This window comes from Athalia rosae, chromosome 1, assembly GCF_917208135.1.
Source record: "Athalia rosae chromosome 1, iyAthRosa1.1, whole genome shotgun sequence".
Classification (NCBI taxonomy): Eukaryota; Metazoa; Arthropoda; class Insecta; order Hymenoptera; family Athaliidae; genus Athalia; species Athalia rosae.
This window is the reverse complement of record NC_064026.1, coordinates 11,921,930-11,936,142: the sequence shown is the minus strand read 5'-3', so window position 1 is coordinate 11,936,142 and position 14,213 is coordinate 11,921,930. Positions and strand designations below refer to the sequence as shown.

The 14,213-nt window shown below is 40.0% G+C and overlaps 1 protein-coding gene and 1 long non-coding RNA gene across 6 annotated transcripts in view; one reads left to right on the top strand and one right to left on the bottom strand.

Annotated features, from left to right (window-relative positions):
• LOC105687068 (eukaryotic translation initiation factor 4 gamma 3-like) overlaps positions 1–14,213 on the bottom strand; it is a 48,844-nt gene that overhangs the window by 24,042 nt on the left and 10,589 nt on the right. For 2 of the 5 annotated variants that reach the window (XM_012402422.3, XM_012402423.3), the window contains exon 1: positions 2,060–4,385. The exons of 2 other annotated variants lie outside the window; for them this stretch is intronic. In XM_012402422.3, the coding sequence (XP_012257845.2) occupies positions 2,060–2,366 (307 nt within the window). In that variant the 5' untranslated portion in view covers positions 2,367–4,385. Of the gene's footprint in view, positions 1–151; positions 607–2,059; positions 4,386–14,213 lie in introns of those variants that run through there. One more of the 5 variants, XM_012402425.3, reaches the window with a different exon arrangement.
• Positions 584–1,508, top strand: LOC125501407. Its single transcript, XR_007278970.1, has 2 exons — positions 584–795; positions 1,074–1,508. It is a non-coding gene; the product is annotated as an uncharacterized LOC125501407 (long non-coding RNA).

The following is a 14,213-nucleotide window of genomic DNA, read 5'->3' as shown; positions in this document are numbered from 1 at the left end:
TGCAGATGTCTCGAATAAATTCATCAAGACAGGTTGCGATTTAAAGAATTGAGCAAAGTAAGAAAACTCAGGATACTTGTACAAAACTTGCAGAATGCAAGAGACGATAAGGTGATTAAACGACGTTGATAAATAATGATTTTCAACTGACCTATAGGAGCTCCCACGTAAGCATAAGTGGGCAGCATGTTCGATTCGGTAGCATTTGCCATAATAAATTGGATACTCGAAATATTGGTTATGTCATTTTGTGATAAATATGTACGGCCGTTGAATAGTTTTATAATACTCTACTCCGTGAAAAGTAGCATACTTAAAAATAAATTTCGAAATGAAAATTGATCGAGAAGGCTTGAAAAAAACACTAGGAAAAAGGAAGTAAAAGTAGCGAAGAACGATTAGGCGACAATTTCGTACAGTATTTTATCTTTTTTTAAATATAATTACGTAATTATCGAATAAACTTTCACTTCCTATTAAATATCGTAATAAACAATGACCAAGTAACGTTGGTCAAATTCTCAATTTTTATAAAACTGATAAAATATTTAGCAAAAACGATAAAAGCTCATAGCACAGGCACAGGCTCGCGAGAAGCCATGTTTGCACATGTGGGCAGGGTCGGTGCTGCTATCTGTGGCTCTGCAGGCACATTGATTGTACGGAAAAAGGGGGCGAGGCCTAGTAGAGAGGCAACGCCGAGCGCAACGCTAGGAGGACGTCTCACTTCTCCACACTTCACTCACAGTGGCTGCGAGGCTGTTCCCGTATTCGGTTAAAACTACGTCACTTCCGGTAAGAAACGACAACCACCGAGACTGCATCGCTTGAATGGAATTTCCGTCTAACGGCGCGAACGGATCAAAAGGAGACAGACTTCTTTGTTTTCTTTTGCTGTACGGGTTATAAGCTGTTCGACGAATTATACTAAACTGTTCAAAATCTAAGTTTAGTAATGGGATGTATTTTTGGAGTTGGAACAATTTCCATTCAAGTAGTCATAGAGTGCCAATTATGTAATCGTGAAGTCCATTGTACATTCGTAATAACCAGTATTACATAAACTTTTAAAGGACTGGTCGGATCGCGCTCGTCGGTATTGCTCTCGACGATATTCCGACCGAATTTATGTTTGAAAAATTCTGAAATACATCAAGTCCGATCGACTTCGATGCGGATTGACATAGATACGTTGAAATGAAAGAGGGAAAAAAGAGTCGAAGTTATCGACTGATGGATTAAGTCCTCAATGGTCATCGAACAGATTTACCGAGTAAAAATGTGAATATTTCAAGTATCGTTATTATTAGTCCACGATGCAGATACCCGCTCAAGATAATCCCGACCTCTTTCAATTCATATCCATGTCACGGGGTATTAAAGATTCAGCATCTTTTCGTCTATTTACCCTTTATTTCGGATCAAGTTAGTCTCCGCTGACGGTAAATGGATAAATTGGATTTACGATATTATGCTCGTAATTAAATAAAGCTTATTATTCGATCAAACGTCAACTAATCACCAATTATTAGCTGTATCAGAAATGTAACCAATTCGAAATCAGACTGGGCTATAGACTATTTCGAACTTGGTCAAAGCTAATTTAAAATTAGTAACGATTGTATTTGACAGAATTGTTGTGAGAATGGTGCCAAGTTAGGTAAGTGCAACGTGTCTTCTACGCTGCTCCTACTGCCACTGCTATCAGTTAGATGTTACATCAGAGTATAGAGCAGCTCGGAGTTTATTTTCACCTATAGTAATTACTTACATTAGTACCACGAGGTAGAATAGAACATATAAGAGAAACGAACAACCGCCTAATTTCGACACTACCTTACTCGCATCCCTCATCCAAGGTTATATCGTAACTTGTGCCAGATAATTTATTCCTCGTACGGAGACTCGATTGAATCGTTGATCTCGTACATATATTTTCTTTCATCGACTCAATTATCTCGACTGTCACGACGACGACGATCTCTTAAACTTTGAATATTAGATTACATTCGAAGAAAGAGAGATGATTTTAAAATACAGGGCTAGTAAGGGGACTTACTGGCACTGGCTGTGATGATCCTATACTGAGGCGGAGCTTGTTGTTGATGTTGAGTCTGCTGAGACTGGAGTTGATTGTGGTTAATATTAATGGTCAACTGATGCGCGTGGTTCAACTGACTCAGATGACCGTGAGGACTTGGCGAGGGCGGTGGATGGTGGTTGTGATGATTGTGATGGTGTAAATGATTGTGACCGTGTGGTGACAAGTGATGGGGACTACAATGGGGTAGTAAACAGTGCATCGCCCCAACGCTAACGGTCACCCCAACGGTACCTTCTTTGGTCACACCGTATCTCGAAACCATGATGTTCAAATTTTCTTTTATATTGATTTATTTATTCGGTTATGAGATTATCTTAATTTATGTTCCAGAGTCTTCAGCTTTTCAGTTTTTCGTTACCCTTATTATCCGCGATATTATTTTCCCTCTTGTTTTAATACTAGCTTCATTGTACAGATGTGGAAATCGATGTCAAATGTACACGTTCGTGTGCGTATATATTTTCAGACAAAATATTCATCGCGTAAAATCTCATTGAAATTTTTCTCCCCAGGTTGATAGCTGGTAGTGTTTTTTTCATTTTCGCTTCGTTATCTTCTTCGATAAAAATGTACTAACGTTCGTTTAATAATTTAATCACAGTTGTTGATCCAGGCGTGTTGAAATAAATTCGTGAATCGTTATATCAGGTGGCTAATTATTGAACCTTGTCTCCCTTATTGTATTTTAAGTTCCGATCAAACTTCGAATCGTTTTTATCGTACGACAGACTCTCATCGAAGTCCTGCCAGCCTCATTAATCGGCGACATTTTTTTGTCTATATTCCAATAAGTGTATCCTTGTGATAAATACCACGCTCTTATGTCAATTTCGTCGTTATCACGGTCAAGTGGGTGGTGTTACTTTTGGAATTACAGATGCCCTCCATTATCAACGGAGTATTCTTAACGTTACTTCGTTCGTCGCCGTCGTCGTCAACGACTTTGTAATTCAACTCCTCGTTGTCAAGGTACGAGTAGTTCAAAGTCTTGACATTTATTGTCAACCGAATGGCGATAGTTTCAAGATTATCAACTGTCATTCCACGATATGTTTGAGGCAAACGAACTATAGAGTAGGTCGTACACGCCAGCAGATCGATATTTAGGGCTAGAGCTGTGTGCTGCTTGTGGCGTCATCAGCGGCAGCAGCACTCGATGTGTAAAAAAATTTTTTTATCCTTTGCGTCTTCCCTCGTCGCACGAATAAAGGCTACGATCCTTCTTCTTTCGGTTTCAACAGAATAAGAATCCTTCCGAATCACAGGAGGCGGTTTTTCATCGTTAATATAATATTTCACGCACGGTTGATTGATACACACGTTTCAATTTAACGCAAACAAGAGAGACGAAGAAATAAATATACCACAAATCCCACGTTTGATAATAATTTCACCGGCCATGAAATCATGAGACACAATCGATTGACCCTTGACGCGTGCAGAGGAGACGTCGATGGTATCCGAAAAAAGTTTGAGGGAATAGAAAAAAAAAATGAATAAAAAATAAAACATACAATCAGAATTCAGATATCATTTTTCATTTTATCATATCATTTTTTCCCCTTTTCAAACTTTATAAAACGTTTGTTCGGTCGCACGTTTCTCGAACCACTGCACACCACTGTTCAATAATATTTTCACCGAATATATTTACGAAATAATAACAACGCAGTTTGACGGTACCAAATAAAACGAAAAAACGAAGGGAAAAGAAAGTTCAAGACAGGAAACCGATTAGGAAGGAAAATTCAAACTAGACACGTTTCTACAGTATTTGACAATCGATGAAAAAATCTCCCGTTCCCTAGAACGAAAATAATATGAATAGAGCACTAGGAATAGGAATGTGAAACGTACCGAGCACTAATTTAATTCCGTTTATTTTATCAGTTTTTTTCTATGCTTTTCAAACTGAATTCAAAACTGACTTCGACAATGACATCTACATGGAATTTTCATCACAACTTTTGTTATTCAACGATAATTATTGTTTTATTATAAAATATGAACCCAGTTATTTTAGTTTCCGTATAACTGTCAACCCCCCGTTGGGTGTTTTAACCGCGCGCTTGTCAAAGACGAGGAGCGTCCCCTTTCGAAGGGACGCAGCAGAGACTGATGCAGGGCAGACCCCCACCCCCCTCCATCTAACCGTCACTCGTCACCCACACGAGTCCCGTTTCTCCGTTTCTCTCTTGGTTCTTTCTCTCTGTTCCGTTCGCGTTTCGCTCCACGTTTCTCTCTATTCGTCGGTACACATTGCCGATGCGGCAAACCAGGCGCGCACCGTGTCCGTTCGTGAAATAAAATATTTCGTTGTGTAATGTGTGCGGTTGCGAGGGTCAGAACGAGAGGGGAATAGTCGTCCTCGCGCATGCGCGCACGATAGAGCATCGGTTCATTCGCCAAAGTTCGTCAATTTTCGTAACGGTTCGTCCGAATTCGGTGCAATTCGTGGAGCAAATCGCCCCCCTCTCCGCGCCCCAAAGGAACATGGGATGCTTCTCGTTCGTGTGATTTCGAATGTATTTGTAGTTGCAACACTATACTTTGTAATAAGATAACGCTAATCTCTTATATGCAACTTGCGCGACGGACGGTTTGTTCATGTTCAATTTTTTGAATTGAAAAACTTTTGAAACCAAGTTGATGATAAATCGATAACACGCCCATTTATTAAAGTTACAACCTTTGATAAATTAATTTCGCTATTTTTTGACAATTTATTTTTGAAAGAATCCTGTTTTACCGGTTATCACTAAGAATAAAATTGCTTCTTCTAACTGCTACATTTAAATGATGGTACTTTTTTTTTCTATATTCAGCGAGCTATCGCTCTTCGTTTCCTGCCCTCTTCCGATCATTTTATCTCGACGTTCGGAGTTTATCGCTTTACAGTTTAGCGGTTATTCGCTTTCGGAGAAACTGGAAGGATATAGCGAAATTTCCGTACAATCAAATTCGATTCAATTTCCTCCTTTAAAGATTGAAATTATAACAAGACATGACGACGATGTTGAAAAAACATTGAATATTTTATGCTACTTAAAATTTAACCAGACAATATAACAGTCCAAAAATTAATAAAGATATTCTTTACTTTATTTTCTTTCACTCTGGCGATAAATTGTTCTTTCTTCGGAATACACACCCATATAACTTGGATTCAAGTTTCTACTCCACATTTCTAGTTTTCGAGAGTGAAAGATTAGATATAACTGGATTTGTGAGGAAGAGAAAAAGGTGACTCGGGGGAGGGGGGATGAAGGTAGTCGTGAAACTGGCGAAACTAAAATTTATTCTGGTACGGAGCCACTAAATACGTTGTAAGTTTATTTTTAGAATCGTTCAATATCTGCCGTATCATCGCGTTTTATATCTAGGTAAACGTAATTTAGGTTTAACAAGAAGATTGTGACCCAAATACATCTGTATTGTCACCCGTTCACCTCCGTTACTTATACCGAACAGAACTGGCAATCGATTGCCTGGCGCTCTTTCGAATTTGAATGAAAAACGAGTAGAAAAAAAAAAGATCGTTAAAAATCAGAAATAAATGAAGGAAGGATATGAATGAGGGTACGAGTAGCGATAATCAAAGGAAAAAAACAAAGAGACGAACCCGAATGTATCTGAAGGATATCGAAGAATTCAGAGACGGAAAGAAAGAATAAGAAAAAGGAAAGAAGACGATGAATAAGAATCTCGGCCAAATTAGTAGCGTATTACATTTTGTCCTATTGAATCAAACGACTTCACTTAAAACTAGGTCATCAAGACTTTGCACTCGTGAAACGTGAAGAGACGACAATTAGAGTCGTTGCAAATGTAACTATATCACGGTTTTGTAAGTGACCATTACAAGTCCGCCGCCATTTCGTCAATTTCAGAAAATATATATTACGTATAGATTTACGAGGTTCGTACTCATAAAAGCCCATTTCAATGGTACGATTCCATCGTACTTCGAGGATTAAATAATAATAAAAGACATTGTACCTCTAATGCTTTGGAATTCTGAAAAATTCATCATTTACAAACCACGGGGGTATAGTCGCAAGTTTCTAGAAAAAAAAAAGAAAAGAAAAGAATAAACAAAACAAGGGTCTGTTCAAATGATGGAATTACCACCCGACCAAGGACTAACTTAACAATAAAGAAAAAAGATAAAAGAAAAGTTAACCTTTCACCTCGCCTTTTACCTACTCATCAATGGCTTATCGTTAAACTCGGGTAAATAATGCGAGCCGACTTGTGTAGCTGCTGACCAACGTTGGGTTTACGACCATAATCTCTATTTTTCTACTTTCCACGTATCCGAACAACGTCCACCCTTCCTTTCGAAATTTCCATACATAATGGTATCGTAAATAAAAATGACAAATGTGAAATCGCCACGGTGTGCTTGGCGATAAAAATCATCAAGTGATTTGAAAACGCTCTCAAATTACAATCCATCCAATTTGTCGCCGTAATTCTGATTGGCGACAACCCCATAACGCCTGGTTCGATATTCAAAATAAATGTACTTATAGAGGAAGGGAAGAGAGAAAAAAAAAGTTCTTCGGGATATTCTCTAGCTGAATTTATTCCTGGAATCGTTGATCACTTGCGGAATTTAGCGAAATACTACGTCATTGATGAAGATAAGATGTTGAATTCGTGAAGCTTCGGTCGGGTTTCCATTCGAATCGAAGAACCCCGTTCGCAGAGGGGCGTTGCCTGCGAGAAGTCAATTTGACGACTAGACCAAGCCGCTTTACATTACGATTACGATTACGGCTACGACCGCGATTCAAGTAGATATAATTTCGCGCTCTCCCTTTCTCCTCTTTAGATTCCTCGTCCAAGTAGCGATCGGTATATTTTGCGCTTACGACTGGAATTAAATACACCTGCGGCGGATCGCACGTGTAAGTGTACCTGCGTACGTGTGCATCTGGCGAAGTAAAACATACGATTTTCGACAGGCAAGGTACGCGTGTAGGTAGGTAACTAACCCAGTTTCGCTGGTGCACCAGGCCAGCCTGCAGCAGTGCCGCCGCCTCTACCCAGATCGATATATGCACTTTCTGCACCTACAGCAACCTAGACGCGTAACGCCCTCTCACCTAGGACGGGACTATACCTATGCCGCTGCTTCGGGTACTCCGAAAGGGGTTGGCTGACCTACATTGACCGCTAGCAAAACCGTAGAGAGATACTTGGGCGAAATAAATTATTCTCTCGAAACCATGAAAATTCGATATCCACAAATTCACTTACCCGCCTGATCCGATCGATCGATAATTTCGAACGCGTCAAATAATTATTCGTACATCGAACACGTTTCTACAACAAATTCATAATCGGTGTGTTTGATTTCACAAGACAAGATCGTTTCATTTCATTTTTGATTTTCATTTTATTTGATTCTTTTTTTCTTCTGAACGTACAAAAATTGAGGTCGCGTGACGGTTATAGGTAAGGCTTCGACGATCTTGAGAAACAACAAACGGTTTTATGCGGCAGCGCAAAAGCTTTTCGAATTTTCATTCATACACGTTTCTCTTTTCTTTTTATTTCTCCGTTTTTTTTTTTTTTTTTTTTGCTAACTTTTCAAGTCGCAAAAATTCGAAATACTATCACACAGCTTTATCGTTAGATAAAACCACGATAAATAGTACGAAGTATACGAAATGAAACAAGAAAGAAGAAAAAAACAAAAAAAAAACAAGAATTAAAATAGTCGAAAATTAAATATATTTGGAATAAGTCAAGAGACGACGACATCCCGCGCAAATCGATGCGATCGAAGGTCATTATTGTGAAGGACTGCTGCTCCTTCGTTGATACGTATATTCGTCGAATACATAAAACATATCTTTACACATCGCCGTTGCTGGGGCACGTGCGATGTGAAGAAAAAAAAAAAAAAAAAAAATACGATACGCGAGCTACCGTGTAATGTATGTGTTTTGATAAATTGCACGGTCTGGCTGTGACGATGACGATGACGATGACGATCGGTTTTTTAATGTCCAACTCTTTCTTTTTTCTCGTTTCCCTGCGCTCTAGCTATACTAATAACTAATAACTAATAATCCGATAAATAGAGACCTGCTGATGCGATGCGATATCGAAATACACCCGTTCATTTCATTTATCTAACAATTTTCTATGCTATCGTTGAAATTTCCGCAGCTCTACAGACTTGGGTTGTAATAGAATTATTATCATTATTAGTTTCTACCGTCTATGGACAAAGGCGAGCTGTTCTTTGAAGTGATCACGAACAGTGGATTTATTCTGATTTATTGCACCGTACAGAGTGCACATTCGACAAAAGGACAAAACAATCGTAATGATAATGAAAAATTATTAAATTCATCCAAAAATTAATCCGTTGTTCGCACCCACGCAGTGCCCCGAAGCCTGAATTTGAATAATTGCACGCGAATTCCGATCAGTGGCGAATATTCGTTGTCAAAAGAAACCGTTAAAAAATAAGTTGTCGATCTCCGAGTCCTAAGAACTTGAAAAATCTCCATTTACATGAGATGTGTATATAGTTTTTTTCAAACATTTTAATGAAATGTAATAATTATGATGAGAAAGAAGAAAAAAAAAAATCTCGAAGCAATAATTTTTTTTTCATTTTGCAAAGGAGCGTCGTAGCATTGAGATTATGTATTTTTCGGTCGTTAGCCGTTCACGTCGGTAGATAAAGCGAGTAAATCGTTCGCGTGAAGTTCGAACCATTCGTGTTGAGCGCGGGTATTAAAAATCGCGGCAAATGTAAAAGGATTCTTTACACTATATTATTATATGTACATACGGAGGGGATGGACACACAAGAGCGAAGAAGAGGGATGAGAAAGAGAAGAGAGGAGGGAGGGAGGGAAGATGGCAGAGGAGGACGAGGGGGAGGAGAGGGACGTCTAGCCGTCTAGATGGAGGGCAAAAACCGCCGAGTTTTGGGGATGAGAAACGGCTGGCTGGGTTGGACCGGGTCACCGGCATCGGGCATGGCACCGACTCCTCTCCCTTCCATTCCCCTCCCTCCCCCTCCCAGCTCTGCTCCGCGGCGGTGTTCCGCGCAACAACGCGCCGATGCATTTAGAGAAAATTCGTGGACGATGACGTTATTCGGTGCTTCGACCTTCCCCGTCTCCTTCAACCTTCCTCCCGTAAACAAAGTAACGTCGCACACCGTTCATTCGCGTCCGTTTTTTACCGCGGCGATGGGCTTCGACGTACTTATCAGCCATCGAGAACGCCAGACGTACATTTTGCGTACACTGGCTTCTCGGTGTCAAAGTCCCCGCGCGAAAACACGCGGCAAGGTTCCATCGTTTTCTTTATCTACCTTTTTTCTTCCCCTCCTTCTTTCCTTGCTTCCTTCCTCCTCGCGTTCTCTCCTTCTATTTTTATCCTGTTATTTTTTTTTATCTTTTTCTCATTATCCCGTCGCTATTTTTTTTATACTCTTTTGCTATTTTATTTTTCTCCTCAACGTGACTCACGATCGAAAAGAAATTCCGCATCGCTCTTCGCACGTGTAACGTATACATGTGTGTTCGTACACGTATTTAGAGTAAATCCGAACCGTAAAGTGAAACGGCTAGAAACAGGATAAGGACGCGGGAAGAACGAGGAAAAAAGGAATAGAAAGAGAAATAATATCTCAGCAACTTCGTTGCCGGTATATAATTGAGCAAAAATTGTACAACATAAATCGTACGCAAGGGTGGTCGATCGTTTAAAACATAATACGGCGGTCACTGCATGATCAAAATCTGATCATCTATTCGTCCTTTGGACAATGCGATTGCGATCGAGTACTTTTTTTTAGTTTTTCAATATTTATTCCTTTGAATTCACGTCTCGTCGGTCGCCGCAACATTCCAGACGGAACAAGACGCGCAAGTTATTTGGAACGATGAGGAACAAAAATGGAAGTCGTCCCGAAAATTTGGACAACTCACCGACAAATAATTCTCAAATAACTGATCGCCAAATTTCGGGTATCCGAAGATCGTTAAAAATCAGCGGTGCGTGCCTACGAGGTGCGTGTGAATAGAAACGATAAAGTAAAGGGCGAAATCGGAGGGAAAAGCGCAAGGAGCAGCAGCCTGCAGAAGGAGCAGCAGGTCGCACATGGAAACCTCGTGGTAAACGTAGTACTATAGAAGCGAAAGGCGTTGAACGTTCGTTCGGTTGGTTTCGTGTCGTTAAGGGTGGGTGTTCGTTGGTTGGTCGGTTGCTAGTTGTCTGTATATATTCATCAGGCGGTGGCGCAAGGCCCGATTTGTCTGGCCAGAGGGAGGAAACCGACTACCGAGCAAAGGGGTCGATAATTCTCGGCTTTCCCGCCCGGGCAACGACCCAACGAGCCACCGACCTGTCCCGCCCCTTGCGCCATACACTTTATTTTATACCTTGTACGCGTTATACATATATAGCTCCGGTATGCCGCGTGGAGGGCCGAAGAAAGGAAAGCAAGGTAAAGTAAAGCGAAGAAAGAGCGACGAGCCGAAGGAATGAGAAGAAAAAGTCATATAACTATCGCGAGATAGAGGCGGCCAATTTTTTTGATGAAAATATCAGAAGACTGGGGGTAAGAGAAGAAATGAAAAAAACACGAAAGAAAAAAAGTAAGAGTATAATCGTGGCAAAGGTGGACAGTCGTGTAAGCCCGACCTCGTTTACATAAGATGCTGCGGGAGCGCGAGATTTTCATTAGTTGCAAACAACGATTGTTCGGAATGATTTTTCGAACGATTAAAATGCAGGTGGAATGAATTGGCGACCGCGGCCTCGACCTTCGCTCCACCTCTGAGAAAATTCGCGAATTATTTGATCCAACGATATCTCGGACGATAACGCTCCACGGGAAGGGAGGATCAACCGATCGATAACGGTCACGATTAATCCTCCAAAAATTGTACCTCACTTGTTCCGCGTACAGTGAAAAGCCTGAAATGAATCCAACGAAAAATCGATGAAAAAAAGGAAATTTTCTTTAGTTTTTCTTTCGAACCTGACGCGAGGTTTCTCGATCCTCAATTTTCACATCTTCACACGTCGATTTCGACCGACATTATTCCCCATGTAGAAAAAACATACCACTTCTTCGTTGCCACATATCGAGTTTAAACCTTAAGATAATTAAACGGGTGTCGTCAACGTTAATGGTAATTGCAACTCAAAAGTTACGAGCCGCAAATTGCTGTTAGTGTTTAGTTATTGTACGTATGCAAGTGTGCAACGTATATAGAGACGAACGGAACGAGGCCAAGGCGGAAGTCGCTAATTCTACTGACCGATCTGATAACATCCGCTCCCTTTGTTAGACTCAAAAATAACCACGTGGGTTCGTAACTATAGAAACGTACCGCATGTATCATAAATCTACGTACAATGCACGTCGCGTGCATTCTACATTCAAACTTACAATGCCACTCTGTAGGAGGAGCGAAACCTACCGCAAGATTATGAGGGCTCATTTTCTCTCAATCTCAAACAATTAAAGTTATATGAAAAAGAAGAAGAAGAAGAAGAAGAAGAAAAAAAAAACAACTCACAGACAGACGATCTTGCCGTCTCTCTATTTTCTCTCCTTTCTTTGCGACGGTGAATGAGCGAATTGAACGAAGAAGTGCGCATCTGTTGGCTAAAATTTTACGGAATTGGACACAGTTGTTGGAGTAAACTAGTGCTTATGAAAAACAAGAAGAAAAAGGAGGCAGCAGAAAAAGAGGCATGAGAAACGAATGGGGATTACAGCAAGGTGGCATTCCTAACTGTATCCATGCGTAGTACATTCCTCAATTTTCTGGTCATCCGTTAGACCTGTTTCATCGGTTACATTGCACGCATACGACGCATCTGTGCACACGCGATGAGAAATTCACGGAGGTATATGTTGCGGAGAAGAGAGAGAGAGAGAGAAAAAAAAAAAAAACATTCAATTTTACAATTTTTCTTCATTTTTCACGTCCCGCGCGACAATCGTGGCCGCAGCTCACGTGAAGCTGATATTGTAATGGTCCTTAGACGAGAGCAGTGTTCGCTCAATTAGTATCGGAATGGGTTACCTATTATGCCCACTAAATTGCTTAACATCTTTAATTATGTCCAACAATTCGTCTGCTCAACATCTAGACGTGTATACATAGGTACACGCAAGCAACTCATTTCTGTAGCTTTTACTTTGAAAACTTTTTCAAGATATCACCGATACCTCGACCGTTCTGAGAATTTCACCGATAAGCTAATAATCCATAAAAAATTTATCCCTACTCCCGAATCAAATGATGACGATATTTAATATCAAATAATAACGATAATTATTAACGATGTTTCGGACGATAAATTTTCGTTCGTTGTTCTTACTTCGGGAAAAAAGACTAGGAAAAAAAAAAGAAATAAAAAATTCGCTGAGCGACGCACTTGTATATAGTGCAATGACGTAAATTCTTGAGCAGTAAAATTATAGCGAATGATTGAGTGGCGAATGCACACGTATGTACTGTACGTAAATTTACGTACGTCAGAAGAAAAAAAAAAAACAAACCGTAAGTTACAGACGAGGACTATAAAAAGGTTATTGAAAATGAGTAAACGTGACTATTTATTACTTTTTTTCTTTGTTTTGCAAATCTTTTGCTACAAGGAAATATGTATGTGCATCTAAGGAGGGAGGAATAGAAAGAAAAACCGCAACGGTCGAATATTAGTTGCCGTGAGTTTAGATATGAAATAATCCGCGATGAAATGGTGATTAAATTTGAAGAGACACAAAATTGTATGGATGTGATTAGATGTCGGGAAAGGCGGAGAAGAATGGTGTACCTCGGAAATTATGGAAATTATTTTAAAAACTTAAGAAAAAGAACTTCAGACGTCAGTCTGAATGAAAAATATTTTGTTTCTCTTAAGGTTTCCTCAAGTACCCCGATTCGCCCCGCTTTCCCCTATGGACGTTGGCGATAAACGGGTTAGTTACGGATGAGGTGTTCGTTGCTTATTATCAGAAATATAAGCATGTACTCTCATACGTTTGCACGACAATCTTTATCATTATATCGCTTTTATAAACACGAGAGAACGCCGTTTCGATATCACGAAAATTATACATTCGCAAAGACGTGTTTAGTGTTTATGTAAAGAAACCACATTCACAAGTGGCGTAGTTAGACATTACGCGATATGATTCAGATTGGCGCAAAATAAACCTAAATCACATCGCGTAGCGTCTAACTACGCCAGTTATGAATGAGCTTTGTGTACGTACGTATTGAATACATAAAATGTACGCTTTGTAATAAAAGTATGTTTGTCGAGCGTAAAAGTAGACTTTCTACCAGGAACTATACAGCTGCAGTGCAGCAGAGAAATAGAGCCGATTCGCTCCAACCGATACCAACGAGCATGTTAAAAATTATCCGCAAGCCTTCTCAAATGTCACACCGTACATACGCGTACGTATCGAAAGTCATTTTCTATTCGACCAGCCGCAGTTGAAAAAAAAATAAAATAAAAAAAAAAGTAAAAAAAAAAAAAACAACAACAAAAATTCAACGACGTGTGCCATTCAAATTTTCACAAACGAAAATATCGTCGCGTAATATATGTATACAATGGACAATCTCGGGAAAAAATCCTCCCCCTCCCCCCTATTTTTTTATTCCACTCGTCGATTCATTTCTCTGCGTCCACGCGATTATTTATTTATGCCGAATGAAAAAATGAACTAGAATTCACCACCGCGCAGAATAGGGTGTGGACTGTAACGATCTCGATCTACTCGTTAAATTCCTCGTAATTTTCAACTGTTCCGAACGATACCACGAGGTATCTAGTTAACGGTAATAAAACTATACACCGTGTATACATGGGCATGTACAAATGGAAGTGGTCTTGCGTACGTACACTGAATTCCGAAACTGCGGTTCACGGCCAAGGGTGCAGTTTGAAAAAAAGGAACGATTAAACGAACGAGAAATAACAATTTTCATGGAGCGTTATATATAGAAGGGGCTGTCGGAGCGCCGAATATCAGGGGAGTCGTCCGACTCGATTTTTTTCTTCTTCTGATCGTCGATCCTCGCGATGCACGTAAGAC